Consider the following 19,616-nt stretch of genomic DNA (forward strand, 5'->3'; position numbering starts at 1 on the left):
CAGTGAGCTCACTTTCAACAAAGGTGCTAAGTATATATATTGGGAAAAGGACAGTCTCTTCAATAAATGGTGCTAGAAAAACATGATATCCACATATAGAAGAATGAAACTTCACCCCTATTGTTCACCATATACAAAAATAAAATCGAAATGGATTAAAGACTTAAATCTAAAACCTCGAACTATGAAACTACTACAAGAAAACATTGGGGAAATGCTCCAAGACATTGGTCTGGGCAAAGATTTCGAGTAATACCCCAAAAGCATAGACAACCAAAGCAAAAATGGACAAATGGGATCACATCAAGTTAAAAAGCTTCTGCACAGCAAAGGAAGCAATCAACAATGTGAAGAGACAACCCACACAATAGGAGAAAATATTTGCAAACTATCCATCTGACAAGGGATTAATAACCAGAATATAAGGAGCTCGACCCAGTAGGAAAAAATTTAATAATTCAATTTAAAAATGAGCAAAATATCTGAATAGACATTTCTCGAAAGAGGGCATACGAATGGCAAACAGGTATATGAAAAGGTACCCTACATCATAGATCATCAGATAAACGCAAATCAAAACTACCATGAGATATCTCACTCCAGTTAAAATAGCTTTTATTCAAAAGACAGGCAATATCAAATGTTGCTGAGAATGTGGAAGGAGTGAGGGAGGGAATCCTCACACATTGTTGGTGGGAATGTAAATTAGTACAACCACTGTGGAGAACAGTATGGAGGTTCCTCAAAAAATTAAAACTATATCAAAGTGATATCTGCACCCTCCCCCGCAATGTTTATTGCAGTACTATTCACAATAACCAAAATTTGGAAGCAACCTAAGTGTCCATCAACAGATGAATGGATACAGGAAATGGACATATACACAATGGAGTACTATTCAGCCACAAAAAGAATGAGATTTTGTTATTTGCAACAATATGGATGGAACTGGAGGACATTACGTTCAGTGAAATAAGTCAGGCACAGAAAGACAAACTTCACATGTTCTCACTTATTTGTAGGAGCTAAAAATTAAAACAATTGAATGCATGGAGACAGAGAGCAGAATGTTGGTTACCAGAGGGAGGGAAAGGTAGGGTTGGTGGTGAGGGAAGTGGGGATGGTTAGTGGGTACAAAAATATACCTAGATAGAATGAATAAGATCTAGTATTTGATAGCACAACAGAGTTACAGTCAACAATAATTTATTGTACATTTGAAATAACTAAATGAGTATGGATTGTTTCTAACACACACAAAAAACTGATAAATGCTTGTGGTAACATACCCCATTTACCCTGTGATTATTATGCCTTGTATGCCTGTATCAAAATATATACTCCATATGTGTACCCATAAAAATTAGGATTTTTTTTTAGGCTGGGTGCAGTGGCTCATGCCTGTAATCTCAGCACTTTCGGAGGCTGAGGTGGGCAGATTACTTGAGTGCAGGAGTTCAAGACCAGCCTGGGCAACACGGAGGAACCTCATCTCTACAGAAAAATACAAAACTTAACCAGAGGCAGTGGCGCACGCCTGTAGTCTCAGCTGCTCAAGAGGCTGAGGTGGAAGGATGGTTTGAGCCCAGGAGGCCACCACATCCAGCTAGTTGTATTTTTAGTAAAGACAGGGTTTCACCATGTTGGCCAGGCTGGTCTTGAACTCCTGGCCTTAACTGCCCACCTCAGCCTCCCAAAGTGCTGGGATAACAAGCATGAGACACTGCACCCAGCCCTTTGCCCATTTTTTTAATTGGGTTGTTTGTTATTGAGTTGTAAGAATTCTTCATATAATCTGGATAGTAGAACTCATGCTGTATGGTTTTTTCATGTTCTTGACAATGTCCATGTAGGCATAGCATTTTTTAAAACTTAGGTCCCATTTAGGTATTTTTATTTGCTTTTGCTTATGTTGTTTCATTGAAGAATCCATTCCAAATAAAGTCAGGAAGATTTACTTCTATGTTTTCTTCTAATACTTTTATAGTTTAGCTATTACATTAGGTCATTGATGAATTTTGAGTTAATTTTTAAGTGTAGGGTGAGATACGATCTAACTTCATTATGTTGTGTGTCTGTGTATAGGTGTCCCAGCAGTATTGGTCGAAGAGACTCTTCTGTCTTCATAAAGTAATCTTGGATCCTTCTTGAAAATCAAGTGGCCTTAGATGTATGGGTTTCTTTATGGACTCTCAATTCTATTCCATTTGTCTATATATCTGCCTCCTGGGTTCAAGCGATCCTCCCACTTCAGCCTCTCCAGTAGTCTGCAGCTGGGACTACAGACATACACCACCACAACTGGCTAATTATTGTATTTCTTGTAGAGATGGAGTTTCTGATGTTCACTGAGAAATCTAAAAATAATGCATACAATTATAAAATAGAAAAATACCAGCAAATATTCACTGCTGAAGAAAATAAGAATATAATTGTAACACACTATGTATGTACACTAAAAAAAAAAATTCCAGAAACACAGATGCTTGTCCAGAAACAAACAAAGGTATTTATTTAAATTTTTTTTTTTTGAAACAGGGTCTCACTCTGTTGCCCTGGCTGGAGTGCAGTAGCACTATCACAGGTCACTGCAGCCTCAATCTTCCAGACTCAAGCGATGTAAGGATGCAGCAAAAATACAAAGACACATGTGGCTGACATTCTAGTGGTCATCAATTTTGACATGTTCATCATTAGTGTTTTGAAAGTGTGTGAACAAACCCTTATACTATGACCTGTCTCCTGAATAATAACTAATTGTCAAACTTCTGTTAGAAACCCTGCAGCATGACTTACAAGCATTCTCTGCTCTGACAGTCCCCACGACCACTGGGGTATGCTGAGCTATGGCTGAAACACTTACTTTAAACTGTCCTCACTCACATGGGGAAGCTAAAAAAGCTGATTTCTTAGAAGTAGTGAGAACAGTGGCTCTAGAGGCAGGGAAGGGTAGGGGATAGGTGGGATGGCCAAAGGTTGGCTAATGGATACAAAAGTACAGGTAGATAGGAGGAAGAAGTTCTACTGTTCTGCAGCACTAAAGGTGACTATCATCAACAACAATTTATTTTCAAATTGCTGGAACAATGAATTTTTAATTTTCTCAACACAAAAAAGAGATAATTGTTTGAGGTGATAAATATGCTAATTACACTGATTTGATCATTATACATCATATACATATATTTAAATATTCACACTGTACCCCATAAATATGTACAACACTTACGTGTCATTTAAAAATAATGATAAAATTATATCCAGATTCAAGCGCCTCTTGTAGCGCTTCCCACAGTCCTCACATTTGGATGGGTTTTCTCCACTATGGTTTCTTTGTTGGTCTTTACAGTATGTCCTGTGTACAAGCTTCTTTCCACAATCCTCACATTTGAATGGTTTTTTTCGGCAGTGGAGTCTCTTATGATTCAAAATACTTGAGGCCTGTCTAAAGCTCTTCCCACAGTCATCACAGTTATAAGGTCTCTCTCCTGTGTGGGCTCTATGGTGCAAGTCAAGACCTGACTTAGTAATGTAGCTCTTCCCACACTTGTCACATTTGTATGGCTTTTCTCCAGTGTGGACTCGCTGATGGATCAAAAGATATGAGGACCGTCTGAAGCTCTTCCCACATTCTTTACAATTGTATGGTTTCTCTCCTGTGTGGATCGTCTGATGCTTACACAAATCCAGCCTACCAATGAAGCCTTTTCCATATTCCCCAGCGTTGTTTGGTTTCTTTCCTGTGTGGACCACACAATGCCTATTAAGACTTGACCTAAGACGGAAGCTCACACTACATATCTCACATTTGAATGGCTTCTCCCCTGTGTGAATTCTCTGATGTTTCTGAAGCTGGAAATCATGAATGAAGGCCCTCCCACATGCCTCACAATTATAATGTTTCTCTCCCATGTGTAATTTGCAATGAACTGTAAGTGCTGATCTACATCTGAAGCCTCTCCCACATTGTTCACATTTGAAAGGTTTCTCTCCAGTGTGGACTCTCTGATGAGTTTGCAGATGTAAACTCTGACTGAATTCCTTACCGCACACGTCACACTTAAAGAGTTTCTCTCCCAGGTGGACTCTCTGATGAGTATGAAGTGCTGAGATGTAACAAAAGCTTTTTCCACACTCATCACAGGAATGAGACTTCTCTGTTGAGTGTATTTGCTGAGGAAGATCAAAGATGGAAATATCACTGAAGGATTGTTTACACTTCCCACGATTGGAAGGTTTCTGTCCTGTGTGCATTATAGATAGTCCTTCCTCAACCTGGGAGCGGGCATCACCCTGTTCAAAGAACTGAGAGCTTTTTATGGTAGAGTCTTGAGGCCTGGTTAAATTACTTGCAATTTCTTCCCAGATCTGCTGGCAGGACCACCCTTCATGTGGTCCTGCTTCTGGAACAGTCTTCATCTCAGGTTGGATCTTGCCTCCTACCAGAATACAAAATTAAGACATCAGGACAAGCTATGCCCTGTTCAGTGTTTTTAAGAGTTCACACTTAGGACATGGTATGAAACTTCAATGAACGTTCAGTTTATGTTTTCCAAGTGCACACTGGTTTCTGGTTTGCATGAAAGCAATCTAAAACCACACCATGTTGCTGGGCACAGTGGCTCACACCCATAATCCCAGCACTTTGGGAGGCTGAGGCAGGTGGATCACTTGAAGTCAGGAGTTCAGGACCAGCCTGACCAACATAGTGAAACCCCGTCTCTACTAAAAATACAAAAATCAGCCAGGTGTGGTGGCGCACACCTATAATCCCAGATACTTGGGAGGCTGAGGCAGGAGAATTGCTTGAACCCAGGAGGTGCAGGTTGCAGCGAGCTGAGATCATGCCACTGCACTCCAGCCTGGGCAACAGAGTGAGACTCTGTCTCACAAAAAAAAAAAAAAGAAAAAAAGAAAAAACCATACCACATCTCAAATATAAAATCCTTGATATAAATAAAAAATTTAATAAAAAATTAATATGATACATACATTTAACCTGTTACTATTTTTAAAATTTCCAACTCAGTCTGAAATCTTACATGATAAATTACTAAACTATTATGTACATAATGAAATATGAATCAAAAGGAACTCTAAGGGAAAGCAGTAACATAATAAATACTTTGTATACTTGCTTGTATATTGTATATCCTTATAAAGAAGTTAGCCTTCCTTTCAGTACGAGATGGCTTAACAAACATTTTTTAAAATAAGAAAAGAAGTTAACCTAACTAAACAGAGGTAGGGACTTTGTCCTCAGTATCTGAGAAGTAATCTGAAGGATCTTGAAGGGGCATGCCTGAGGAGCATCTCTCTGTCTGCTTGGGGGCAAATCTTGGGTAACTCTTGATAGTGAAATAATATAATTTAGGGTCGTGATTAGCTACAGCTTTGGGGGATGGGAAATGGCAGGTGGCGTTCCCCATGTCAGAAAAAATAACAATGTGATTTAATGTGGGTCTTTAGGTCACAGGGAACCAGTGGACCAAAAGACTAAATAAACACACAGGAATCAACCAACCAATTATGGCTGTGTAATGGAGCCCCAATAATTACTCTGGATCCCAGCACTCAGTTGAGTTTCCCTGACTGGTGGTTCCCTGTGTCTAAGTCACATGCTAATTTTGGATATGTAACATGCCCGACTCTACTGTGAGAATACAATAGGAGATCCACATTTGGTACATCACCGGACTCTGTCTTATTTGGTTTTTCCCCTTGGTTAACTATAATATGCATCTTTTCCCTGTAAAAATCAGTAACTGTGAGAATAAATGCATCCAGTGAGTTCTGAGAGTCTTTCTAGGAAATTATTGAACGTGAAGGTAGTTTTGAAAAACTCCCGAATTTGCACTTCGAGTGAAGTGAGAGCAGTTCTCTGTAAAATATCCCATTAAATTTTTTAGTTTAACCCTTCATGATACTAAACATCAAACACCTTAGAATGTTTATATCTACAAATCAAAAGTATTCCTGTACAAGAATTTTGCACGACACGTATAAAATACTTAATCTTATTTTTCTGTTTTGATGTGGATACTAACTTGGTTATCAGAAAGAGTACAGGGACAGAAAACTGCAGTTCTGAGGGGAATCTGGAAGGCTGTCCTTCCAGGGGTCCAAAAAGGAGGATGCTCTTCATCAGACAATCAATGATGTGAAGAATCACTTGGAATGAAAAGAAAGCCTGTGATGTCGATAAACAGGCCTTTATAACTGTTTTTATATTCAAGACTACACATCATTGAGCTGAAATAAAGTTAAAACCTGCAATAGACATTTATAGAAAGGAACCAGAATGAAAATTATCACAGCGTGGGGACAAGCAGGAAAGGTGTCATTACATGAAACGTCAGCTAAAGTCACTCACATACATCTACACACATGAAAACTGTCCAGGTTATACTTAAAGAGGTGTTTCTTACTATGGTTCATGCTCACAAAATGTTCAAAACTTTGTCAGGATATTACCAAGTCCTGAATTAGGTAAATTTTTCTGATGGAGAGTTAAGTTCCAAAGGTTGAATCTTGGAAAATATTAATAGGTAGGTGGGTACCTATCAGTATACCTGGCTAAACTCCACCCTTAAGTGTAGAACCTCGGCCCTAAGTTAAAACAGATGACCCCATTTTTCTGCCCAAATGTTGCTTTTTTGGCCTGCCTGCCACTATCCTCTGCCCATAAAAGATTTCAGCTGGCAGAGCAACACAAGCAGCTGAGTGGCAAGGATACAAGTCGCTGAGCAGTGAGCAGAGAAGCAACTGAGTGTCGGAAACTACGGATAGATGTGGCTAACTTCAGAAGGTGCGGCTTTGGAGAGGGGCCCAGCCACAAATGGCCTGGCTTCCAGAACATGTTGATCCCCTTCCCATCCCCTTTCCAGCCTCCTTTTCTGCTGAGAACCACCCACCGCTCAATAGTCTTCTGCATTCATCACCTTTCACACAGTTTATGTGACCTGATTCTTCCTGGATGCTGGACAAGAACCCAGGTGCCAAGAGGGCAGGGGCTGCTACTCTGATGCTCCACTGAGCTGATTGGCACTTGGCCATCCCCAGATGGCAGAGCTGAAACAGCATGGGTTGTAACACGCTAGGACACTGCTGTGGGGCGTGCACAACAGAGCCTGCTCTCGCCAGAGAGGAGCGACCCCCCAATTCCAGCATTCATTTGCTCCAGTTCCTGCACTCGCTTGCTTGCACACTGCCTCCGGCAAGGAGTGGACAGTGGTGGGCTGAGTGAAACAAACCCTGAAGTTCCCGCCCGCAAAGACGGTCAAGGGAACCATCCTGTCTCATAGGTACATGGATATATTTAATACACTGTGACTTATAAATAAGAGATCTTTCAAGAGAAGGGAAGGTCTCTCAGGATGTTTCTATTTTGAGTAAGTAATTCCCCAATTCCTTCCTGGTCATAAAGCTTACCAGTTCAAAATATAGCATTAAATCTATAAAAATAAACAAAAAGCCTGTAAAATCTGTGTCCTTTAACTTTTTGACAATTAAATTTGCATAGTGTAAAGATGAGGGAAATATACACATTTTTGAAGAAAGATGACCAGAAACAGAGTCAACATTCAGCTACATAACTTGTGTCCTCTCATCCTCATTCTTCCCCCTCTAAGGGAAGGAAGGAGGAACCTGGAGGCAGTGAAGTGTGGGCCGACTTTGGAAAAGGCAAATGGGCTGCAGATGGGTAAATCTCTCAAAGGAAAGCTAGCTGGAAATCCTCATTCAAAAAGATTTCTTCCCAGATACAAATATGCTCCCTATGGAAAGCTCCAGGGTAGGTCCCAGGGAAGGCATATTACTCAGTGTGGTCATGAAAAAAAATGCTATGCTTAGAAGTTTCCACAGGACATGGGTCCACTGCACACACATAAAACCAATCATGTCAAGGAAACCCAAGAAAGTTGAAAATGGATAAGCAGCCATCCACAGAGAAAAAAAAAAACTGTCCTGCCATATATAATCAGCCCTCCGTATCCATGGGTTTGGCATCCATGGATTCAACCAACAGTGCATAAAAAATATTTAGGGAAAAAAATTCCAGTTCCAAAGAGCAAAACTGGAATTTCTCACACACTGAGTCCTATGCTGAATCCTTGTGAATGAAGTGACAGGTAGGCATTGCATTTGGTATTATAACTGGTCTAGACATGATTTAAAGTATATGGGAGGATGTACATAGGTTATAGGCAAATACTTCACATATATCAGGAACTTGAACATCTCTGGCTTTCGGTATCCATGTGGGGTCCTGAAATCAAACCCCTATGGCTTCCAAGGGACTAATATATTTCATACACTCTGGTTCATGCATTACTTATTAGCTAGCTCCATGATTCCTACAGCGAAGTCCCCCCATCCATTAATTCATTCATCGGGATACCAAATATTTACAGATCCCTCTATGTACTAGGACTATTCTAGACGCTGAAGATGCAGTCATAAACAAACAAATAAACACCTTGTAGAGATTATATTTGAAAGGGAACAGGTGATCTATCAGTAAACAAAAGCATATGACACATAATACTTGCAGGCCAAGTAAAGATAGGATGGTATTTTCAATAGGGTGCTTGAAGATGACCTCTTCCACGACATTAAAACTCAGCAGAGACCTGCATAAACTAACAGAGGGGGTCAGTAAGTTTTGTGGGGACAGAGGATTCCCGTCAGAGAGAAAAGCAAGTGAGGGCTCTGAGGCAGAAGCTTCTGTAGTAGGGAACATAATTCTTCCTGAAAGATGTCCACATCCAACCTTCAGGACCTATGATTCTGAAACATTACACAGCAAGGCAGATTAAGGCTGCAGATGTCATTGAAGTCACTAATCAGCTAAGCAGAAAGTAGGAAAGTCAACTTGGATCATGCAGGAGTGATGAATGCAATCACAAGGGACCTGAAAGGTGGAAGACATAGGCATAAGAAGAGTGGCAGAGGGAGCGTGACTCCGGAAGAATGGTCAAGGATGCAATGTAGCTGCCTTCAAAGATGGAGGAATGGAAACTAGAGCCACGAAGTGTGGACAGTGTCTAGGAACTGGTAAAACAAAGTGAAGTCTTCTCCCCATGAACATCCAGAAAGGAACAAAGCCCTAAGACAGCTTGATTTTTGCCCAGTGAGCTGTGTCAGACTTCAGGCCTAAAGAACAGAGAAATAATAAATGCTTCTTATTTAATCATCTAAGTTCGTGGTCATTGGGTACCAGCAACAGGCGATACACTGTCCTTGGCAGGATGCAGAAACAAGAGGGATGACAAGGTGGCCAGAAAAGATGGAGAAAGAGGGAGAGTGTGGGAGATGTAGTCAAGAGGCAGTGAAGAATGAAGAATAGACCACAGGCGTTTCTAGAAGCCACTTAAAGAGGCTTTCATAAAATTAAGAAGCCAGAAAGGCTCCTAAGCTGAGGAATGACAATCTGACATCCATGTCCTAAGGATCACTTTAGCTGCCATGAAGAGAACAGATGTCAGGCTGGGAAGGCACAGCGCAGGGCCACCAGCTGGAAGGAGGTTATAATAATCCAAGAAAGATGTTCGGCCTTTTAGAACAAGGTAATGGAGTTGGACGTGCACAGAAGTAAAACAGATGGAAGTCACAAACAGGGACACACAGTTGCTTGCTTCTTACCTGAATTCCCTTCTCTTTGGGGTGCTATATCCATCATCCAAAACTTTTCCTCCCTTAGAAAGTGGAAAGTATCTTGGTGGAATGGTTGATGCCCTGTAAACAGGCAAAGTCACATGCTTAATCCCAACATATTCTAGATAATATCAGGGTAACACTTACTGGAAATTTAGGTTCCCACTGCACACTCAAATTTGAACACCCTAGGATACAAAACCACTCCTGGGGCCTGACATTCCCTTATAGAAGATGCCTGTCCTCACCCACTGAGAGCAGGTTCCTGAAGTTCTCCAGCATCACATCTCGATACAGCTTCCTCTGGGCAAGGTCCAGCAGCCCCAGCTCCTCCTCAGTGAAGACCACTGCCACATCCTTGAAGGTCACTGCCTCCTACAGCATCAAACATATGCAACCTCAATCTCACGACCAATGGTTACTGGGAGAGAAGGAACATTGAGGAGGCCAAGGGGAAAAATGGAAAGTTTTTCTGGATCTTCAGAGATGTAGGTCAACTTATAGAATTCCCATTCATTCTAGTTTGTGTCCTGACAATGACACACCTTGATTGTCCCAAGCGTCATCAGAAGTCCAACAATGAAGAAGTCCTGTGGTCTTATTTAGTGAACTCATTGAGTTTACTTGTATGTAGCCCCCTAGGAGTCTAAATGCTGCATCCTGGGCTACACGTATCTAGGTTTCAATGAACCTTGCTAATAACCCCAGCGACAGTGAGCAATTCAGTCAGTATCTGCCCGACCTGGCAGCCGGTTGATGAGGCTGTGGCTGTGAAACCCCAATCTCAGTATTCCCAATAATTATTTTTCCGTTTCCCTTTTTTTTTTTTTTTTTTTTTTTGAGACGGAGTCTTGCTCTGTCACCCAGGCTGGAGTGCAGTGGCGCGATCTCGGCTCACTGCAAGCTCCGCCTCCGGGGTTCACGCCATTCTCCTGCCTCAGCCTCTCCAAGTAGCTGGGACTACAGGCGCCCGCCACCACGCCCGGCTAATTTTTTGTATTTTTTTAGTAGAGACGGGGTTTCACCGTGGTCTCGATCTCCTGACCTCGTGATCCGCCCGCCGTTTCCCTTTTATAATGCACATCCTGTTGGTAATTTGCGGTTCAGATCACTGTGGTAACTGACAAAGGTCCTCCTGACTCTAATCTGGAGGTGATGCTTTCCTGAACATCCCCTGACTTCTACGGGATCCCACAGTGGTGAAGAATGAGACCACGGAATACCGTAGGGGGTACCAGGGTCCTTCTGATGGTACTGGGGACACCTGATCCTTCCATTTGGGTGGCTGGCACTAGCAGGCATATCTTTTTGTATAGGACATGACCTCCCTTCCTGACTGAACAACTGAGGCAGGAAGGTCTGAGCCAAACAACCAGGGGAATGCATGTCTACAGTGGTAGTAGCCTCAGGACAGGAACAGACAGACTGGGTTACTGCACCACCTCAGCCCACCCACTATCCAACAGCTATTAATCTGCTGTTCCCCCAAGGATATGGCGGCAGAGGCCTGGAAGCACAGCACATTCCTCATCTCAAGCTGCAGTCACCTCATGTTACCTGGCTAAGTGTTCCATCTGCTACCCTGGATTTATTCTATCACCAACCACAGTGACCCTCTCATCCTGACCATGCTAAGCCACACCAGCATCCCTCATGCCACAGTGCACACCAACAGCTCCATAACCCTGGCTTGTCAAGTCAGAACCTGGCACCTGCCACATGAGAGAGAGCTGGAGGGCCCTGTGGTAACTGGTGTAAGGCAGCAGAATCACACAACCTCAACAAAGCTACAGTGGACTGTGCTTTCTCGCACCATGTTCCTTTGACTACCTGGATGAGAAATGTTTCACATAATGAAAACCAGGACTGGATGAGTGGTATTCCTTTCTGTAAGGGTCGCATGAATGTCATACTGGGGGAACTGACCTTATGCAACTGTGCCAAAAATGAGATGTGGCTGGCAAAAGATAATGTCCCCATTCCCACAAATGGGTCACAGAACAGCCAAACAAGGGAATGGGTGCTGTGTGCACCTGAGCCTTATGGCTTTCTCTGTGGGTGGTTTGGAGGGTGACCCAGATACAGGGTGGGCAATGTCATGCCTGGAAAGCTAGCAGACTGTTAGATCCTAAACACTGGGCATGCTGGGGGTGCCCCTAGATGTCACCCTGGGAGCGAGATGTACCACTGGGCAAGAAGGCTAAAGCTGTGCCCCAGGCTGATTGGGGACCTGCCTGGAGGTGCAGCTAGCTCCAGATTTATGTCCTACACCTACAGGTGAATTCCCATGAAAAATGATGAGACACCTGTCACAGACAACGGCCGATGATACTGCTTATTCCACGGCCACTGCTTTGGGAGCCCAGCAACATCTCTTCTCTCCCTCAGGAAGGTTCAAAAAACACAAGTGCTCTGTGCTTTTAGCCCTACTGGGAGGAGTGGGTCTGTGACTGCCAACACCTCCAGCCTTCTCTGGATACATAGCTATTGTAAAAACTCAATGAGAGGCAACCCAGAAGCAGGTCCACTGTCTTCAGACACTAGGGTCACCTGAATGATTCTTCTTTGGTATCTTTGGCAGCTTCTTATTTTGATAACTGGGACCTGGGCGGGATTACTACTTCAGGAAGGTCTGGCTGTGCTGCTTGTGGTCATGCTCCTCTGGGGTCCACGGAATGTATTCCAGCTATAATTCCATGAAGTTGGCAGAGATTGTGTCAGTCAAGGTGTTACACTGATCTAACAAGATCAGGGGAGGCCTGGGGAGGTCGATGGACATATGAAATGGACCAGTTTGCTAAGGGGGATATCTGGGTCAGGGGGTGGACTGCAGGACAGTTGGGGTGCAGACCCCACCCAGTTCTCTCCCCTTTATTGCTTGTAGTTCTCAAGAATAACTATAGATTATTCTAGGAATGTAATATTATCGGGAGGAACTGCCTTTGACAGTCTGGGCTTTGTTCCTCTCTCACCTGGAGGGAAGATGTCCTTCAAGTTTTTCTCCATGAGTCATGGCATCCTGAAGTATATAAATGGGGGCAGGTTACCTTCTGGGGTGCCTCAGCTCTGGTGCAAGTGGGGCACATACAGTCAAGATTCCATCTGCTCCAGGTAGCTTTCTTGAGCCCTGGATGGCCAGCTCACAGTGGAACCTAGGCTTCTGGGCTCCCCTGCTGCCAATCTGTAGTAATAAATCTGCTTCATGCAATCTGTTGCATGTGAATGTGTCCCGCAGGACTCATACGAGTTGGTAATCAGTGCACAGTGAACCTGCTCCATGGTATCCTGAAACAGCTATGGTCTTCTGTACTCTCAAGGCACAAACCACATATGCTTATTGCAGCATTTAGTGTCCTGATCAGAAGCCAGAATGCCTCAGTGCACATCCTAAGAGTCTGCCCATTTCTAACCATGTGACCTCCGACATGTTTGCCTACAAGCCTTGTTCCCTCTCTGAATAATAATTCTTACATGACAGAGTTTTTTCAAAAGTTAAGCAAAGAAATATACAGTATTCTGAAAAGTCTACGGCACAGACTAAGTGTTTAATGAACATTAGCTGGTATTACTTATTACTGTTATTACCATTATCTATTTCAGGGTTTCCATAGTATTCCAGGGAACTGATGATCTGTTTTCAGCTACACTAAAGAATAAATATTTAATTTTACATATTTTCCATTATCAATCCTGCAAAGATGATATAGTAAGTAGTAAGATGTAAGAACATCTGACTCTCCTGTCTCATTTAAAAGAATTTCATATGAAAATTAAAATGTGAAAAATAAGCACATTTAATATTATTATCATATAATTGCATACCTTCTTCTCACTTTTTTTCCCTACCTCTCTAATCATTCAACAGAGTACAAGTACCCTAATTCTCCTTATGATAGCCAAGAGCAGTTTATAAATATTCCCATGGTTTTGGTAATCTGATTAGGAAGAACAATTCATTCTATCATTCTTACTTATTATTATAAATGAGTATCACCACTTTTCAAGATTATTGGCCATCTATATTTCTTCTCTTACAATTGCCTTTTAGTATTCTTTGTTCCAATCTGCTTGAACTTTTTTCTTTATCCTTTTAGAAGATTCTTATTCTGGATTTATTCTTCCTTAACTATCCAAGGGGTAAATATTTTTGCCCCAGGTTGTCATTTTTTTCTGGTAACAATGTGTGAGGCAGGCCGGGCACGGTGGCTCACGCTTGTAATCCCACCACTTTGGGAGGCCGAGGCAGGCAGATCATGAGGTCAGATCGAGACCATCCTGGCTAACACAGTGAAAGCCTGCCTCTACTAAAAATACAAAAAAAAATTAGCCAGGTGTGGTGGCGGGCGCCTGTAGTCCCAGCTACTCAGGAGTCTGAGGCAGGAGAATGGTGTAAACCCAGGAGGCAGAGCTGGCAGTGAGCCGAGATCGCGACACTGCACTCCAGCCTGGGTGACAGAGAGAGACTCTGTCTCAAAAAAAAAAAAAAAAAAAAAAAAAAAAAGGTGGGGAGGCATCTTATGCCATAATGAGGAATTTAGGGATTTTTTTTTTTTTTTTTTGAGACAGAGTCTCGCTCTGTCACTCAGGCTGGAGTGCAGTGGCGTGATCTCAGCTCTCGGCTCACTGCAAGCTGGGCCTCCTGGGTTCACTCCATTCTCCTGCCTCAGCCTCCCGAGTAGCTGGGACTACAGGTGCCCGCCACCACGCCCGGCTAATTTTTTCTTTTTTTTGGATTTTTAGTAGAGATGGGGTTTCACCATATTAGCCAGGATGGTCTCTATCTCCTGACCTAGTGACTCACCTGCCTCAGCCTCCGAAAGTGCTGGGATTACAGGCGTGAGCCACCGCGCCTGGCCAAAGAAAAAATGTGTGAGGCATCTTGTGCCATAAGGAGGAATTTGGAGATAAGAACAGCTGTGGTAATCATTGTCCTTGGGTACTTGGAACAATGAGTACACCTGAGTAGGTGCCAGGTCTGGAAAAGAAGAAGTCACACCAACGCAGGACAGGGAGAAGCAGCGCCACCTACGGATGTCATCACTCAAGGGAGCACTCCAGACACTCACACAACAGGGCACCAGACCCTCAGTGGAGAATTTTTCTTTCTTCTCGTCTCTCTCTTTCACTTGAGCAGAATGGCTAACATTCCTGATCCTTGATTGCCTCTGATTTTGAGCAGGCTTCTCATATTTCATGAGTTTAGGAGAAGAAGAGATCAGGAACCTCCTCATTCTGCTGCTCTGAGAAGTAAATGAGTGATAGTACACAAGTGACTGGCCAATCTTCAGTATTACTAGACTTTTTTTTTTTTTTTAAAAACAGAGTTTCGCTCTTGTTGCCCAGGCTGGAGTGCAATAGCCCGATCTCAGCTCACTGCAACCTCCGCCTCCCAGTTTGAAGTGATTCTCGTACTTCAGCCTACCAAGTAGCTGGGATTACAGGCATGTACCACTACGCCCAGCTTATTTTGTATTTATAGTAGAGATGGGGTTTCTCCATGTTGGTCAGACTGGTCTTGAACTCCCAACCTCAGGTGATCCGCCTGCCTCAGCCTCCCAAAGTGCTGGGATTACCAGTGTGAGCCACTGCACCCGGCCCAGTATTACTAGACATTTTAAATGAAGGCTTTCTGGCTGAGTGCGGTGGCTCACACCTGTAATCTCAGCACTTTGGGAGGCCAAGGCGGGCAGATCACTTGAGGTCAGAAGTTCAAGACCAGCCTGGCCAACATGATGAAACCCCATCTCTACTAATAATACAAAAATTAGCCAGGTGACAAGAGATCCTCAAAGTCCTGTTGTTCTCCTTGAGTCTTCCCAGGGCAGAGAAAAACACACGACAATCTGAATAGTGAGATGGAATTTTAACAGTAAGAGATGCAAGCCCTACTCACCTTGGACATGGTCAATTTTCCTCCTATTTTAGGGAATTTGCAGAGTCCTGAATGAAGCAGTTCCAGGGAAAGCAGAATTGTGCCTGGAAAGTGCCATGAAGACAGAAAAAGAGACATGAAAGGGTGGTCAGGGATGTCGCCCACCAACAAGGACTCATATTGTCAATTGGCACATGAACGCTCACAGCAGCATTATTCATACTAACCCCAAATTGCACACAACCAAGAAGCTCTCCTATAGGTAAATGGATGGAAAAATGGTGGCATATTCATACAATGGAATCTTATTTGGAAATGTAAAGGAATGAAATACTGACCCATGCAACAACACCCGTGAACCTTGAAAACATTACAGTAAGTGAAAGAGGCAAGTCACAAAAACCCACAGACCCTACGATTCCATTTCTATGAAATGTCTGGAATAGACAAGTAGAATAGAATAGAAAGTAGGTTAGCAGTTGTTCTAAATTTGAGGTGAGAATGAGGTTTAAAGTAAATGGGCATGAGGAGTCCAACTGGGGGATGCAAGTGATCTCGGCTGAATTATAATGATGATTACTCCACTTCAAAGTCCCTAAAGACCATTGACTTGTACACCTGAAATGGGTGAATGCTATAACTAAAATAAACCTAGAGTTAAAAAAATAACTGTTAATGCACATATCATTAGAATCAATAAGACTGGATTCTGAGTCCATATTGATAGAATATATATAGTTGAACAAATCAATGAACAAATAGAGGAGAAATGGAAGCTCTTATTTACAAGAAAATGCCCACTAATAATGTATTTTCCTGTAAGAAACTTCATAATTTAAAAAAAAGTAACATAAGAGTGGACAAATCTGAAAGACGTCTTCTTGGCCAGTGACAAAGCTGAGATCACCAATGAAGGGACAAACGAACATCACTTGGACCTTGTTATGTTACAATGAAAAAGACATCTTGTCGCGCCATTGTACTCCAGCCTGGGTGACAAGGGCAAAACTGTCTCAAAAGAAAAAAAAAAAAAAAAAGACAAGGGCATCTCAACACTCCTGTGGATTCCCCACCAACAATGTATAATCTGAACCTAAATTGAAATATATCTGTAGGGGAAAGAAAAAGAGATCAGGCTGCTATTGTGTCTGTGTAGAAAAGGAAGACATGAGAAACTCCATTTTGATCTGTACTAAGAAAAATTCTTCTGCCGTGAGATGCTGTTAATCTGTAACCCTAGCACCACCCCTGTGTTGGCAGAAACATGTGCTGTATTGACTCAAGGTTTAATGGATTTAGGGCTGGGCAGGATGTGCTTTGGTAAAAACGTGTTTGCAGGCAGTATGCTTGGTAAAAGTCATTGCCACTCTCCAGTCTCGAGTATCCAGGGACATGATACACTGCGGAAGGTCGCAGGGACCTCTGCCTAAGAAAGCCTGGGCATTGTCCAAGGTTTCCACCCACTGACACAGCCTGAGATATGGCCTTGTGGGAAGGGAAAGACCTGACTGTCCCCAAGCCCGACACCCGTAAGGGGTCTGTGCTGAGGAGGATTAGTGAAAGAGGAAGGCCTCTTTGCAGTTGAGGTAAGAGGAAGGCATCTGTCTCCTGCTCGTCCCTGGGAATGGAATGTCTTGGTGGTATAAAACCTGATCGTACATTCTATTTACTGAGATAGGAGAAAACCGCCTTATGGCTGGAGGTGAGACATGCTGGTGGCAATACTGCTCTTTACTGCACTGAGATGATTGTGTAAAGTCACACATAAATCTGGCCTATGTGCACATCCAGGCACAGCTCCTTTCCTTAAACTTATTTATGACACAGAGTCCTTTGCTCACACGTTTTCCTGCTGGCCCTCTCCCCACCATTACCCTATAGTCCTGCCACATCCCCCTTGCCAAGATAGTAGAGACAGTGATCAACAAATACTGAGGAAACTCAGAGACCAGTGCCGGTGCAGGTCCTCACTTGCTGAAAGCCGGTCCCCTAGGCCCACTTTTCTTCCTCTATACTTTGTCTCTGTGTCTTATTTCTTTTCTCAGTCTCTCGTCTCCGCCTTGTGAGAAACACCCACAGGTGTGGAGAGGCAGGCCCCCTTCGATATCAAACTCCAAATGAACAACTATGGAAATGTGACAGCTAAAGACAACACATAAACTGGACTTTGAATAGGTGAAGGGTGGGGCAGAGGACAGTCATAATGACTTTTTTTTTTTTTTTTTTGAGACGGAGTCTCGCTCTGTCGCCCAGGCTGGAGTGCAGTGGCGCAATCTCGGCTCACTGCAAGCTCCGCCTCCCGGGTTCACGCCATTCTCCTGCCTCAGCCTCTCCGAGTAGCTGGGACTGCAGGCGCCCGCCACCACGCCCGGCTAATTTTTTGTATTTTTAGTAGAGACGAGGTTTCACCGTGGTCTCGATCTCCTGACCTAGTCATAAGGACTTTAAATGAAAAATTTAACAAATTCATATATGGAACTGCAGATTAGATAACATGATGCTAGGTAATATGCTATCCAACACTATCTAGTAAGTACACTACAAATACTAGTATTCTTTTAACACATCTATCTGATATGTAATCGGTAACAGTATTATTTAATATAACATCCAATACTATCCACCATGTTATGTGAAACCCTATAACCAGCCCTTCCTAAATGCCTCTTACCAAGACACCCCACAATTACCCTGGTATGTGGGCTTACTTGCTGCAGAAAGCTACCAATCAGCTGTCTCGGGTTACAGGTATGTTCCTGGTGGTATTTGGTTGATGGTCATCAACAAAGCAAACAGGAAAAATGTAAACACTTGGCAAATTTGGGTAAAGGGTATATGAGAATTTCTTACACTGTTTTTGCAATTTTTCTATAGCTTTGAAATGATATCAAACGTTTTAAAATATCAGGAAACAAGAGACCACCACTCACCAAGTGACAGGGACAACTTTAAGGCTTTCATTTGTATTATCTCTTTCAATTCGCAAAACAATTCTATTAGGATGATCCTATAAGCACCATTTTAAAGAACAGCAATGGGAAGTACAGAGATCTTAACATTCCACATCACACTGCGAGAAAGAGGCCGCATACGTAGGGAGGTGGACTGAGCGAGGTCAAAGTCCTGGAAACCCTCAGAGCAGGGCACACAGGGCCACCCCAATCCCACCCCCCGGGACGGGAGCAAAGCCCCCCGACGCCAGAAGGCTCCGCTGAAGGGAACAATAAACACCCTCCCCGCCCTCGCACCTCTAAACCTCTGCTCTTCGCCAAGGCTTCTTTTCCCCTGAGACGATCATCGATCATCGGGTGGTTGCGAGCCTCAAGCAAAGGGGGCTCGTTCAAAATGTCCTGCAAGACGCAGAAATGGCTCAGACTACCCCAGTCATTAAAGCAGAAACCTCACGCTAGGAGACCGGAAGTGTCCTCTGCGCCAGAGTGTCTGGACTCCACTCCCCAGAATTCCCCGGACTCGCCCGCGTGAGTCAAAGGGCCCGCGACTCCGCAGAGTGTCTGGACTATCGTTCCCAGAATTCACCGGTTCACCTGCCAGAGCCAAAATGCCCAGTGTTCCACGAGCCAGTGGACTACACTTCCCATAAAATGGACTACTCTTCCCAGAATTCTCCAGAAACGCCTACCTGAGCTGAAGTGTCAGGAATCCCGCAAGGTGTCTGGACTGAAGGGCCTCGGATGCAAAAGGAAAATGTCCATTATCTCACCCTTTAGGCGCAAGTGTTGCGACTACATGGTGCTCCTCGATTACACCTCCCGCAACACCCACGGGGAACGAATTTCATAGCCCCAGGCGCCTGGTGGGGAATGCAGACTGTTACCCTGACAGTTGTCCTTCCCAGAGTCCTCGAGCGAAAATATTGAATAGAAAGAATTTATGAAGTCTAAATGCCTCCCATGATAGGAGTGTTCTTGGACAGGGGACAAGCGAGGAGATACAATATTCAAGGAGCTAGATGGAGTGACTGTTGAGCGGTCAGATGGCAGAAGGGAGGCTCAGGGTTTGAAGCAAGGATATCCAACTCCAGGGCCACAGACCTGTACCGGTCCACTGACTGTTAGGAACCGGGCGGCCC

General features: G+C 43.5%; 2 protein-coding genes across 3 annotated transcripts in view; both read right to left on the minus strand.

The window, feature by feature from the left end:
- LOC129466044 (zinc finger protein 224) overlaps positions 1-19,616 on the minus strand; it is an 87,008-nt gene that overhangs the window by 40,374 nt on the left and 27,018 nt on the right. The gene's annotated exons all lie outside the window — the stretch shown is intronic.
- ZNF223 (zinc finger protein 223) lies at positions 435-18,976 on the minus strand. 2 transcript variants are annotated; one of them, XM_063621021.1, is made up of 5 exons: positions 18,775-18,976; positions 15,548-15,630; positions 9,903-10,029; positions 9,643-9,735; positions 435-4,439 (listed from the first exon to the last, which is right to left on the minus strand). In XM_063621021.1, exons 2-5 carry the CDS (start codon positions 15,554-15,556, stop codon positions 3,226-3,228), a joined length of 1,443 nt encoding a protein of 480 aa, XP_063477091.1. In that variant the 5' UTR covers positions 15,557-15,630; positions 18,775-18,976; the 3' UTR covers positions 435-3,225. The 2 variants fall into 2 exon arrangements, with proteins under 2 accessions (XP_063477091.1, XP_063477092.1); XM_063621022.1 differs by lacking the exon at positions 9,643-9,735 and having other exon boundaries at positions 435-2,357; positions 3,230-4,439; positions 18,775-18,916.

Source organism: Symphalangus syndactylus, chromosome 17 (assembly GCF_028878055.3).
Source record: "Symphalangus syndactylus isolate Jambi chromosome 17, NHGRI_mSymSyn1-v2.1_pri, whole genome shotgun sequence".
NCBI lineage: Eukaryota > Metazoa > Chordata > Mammalia > Primates > Hylobatidae > Symphalangus > Symphalangus syndactylus.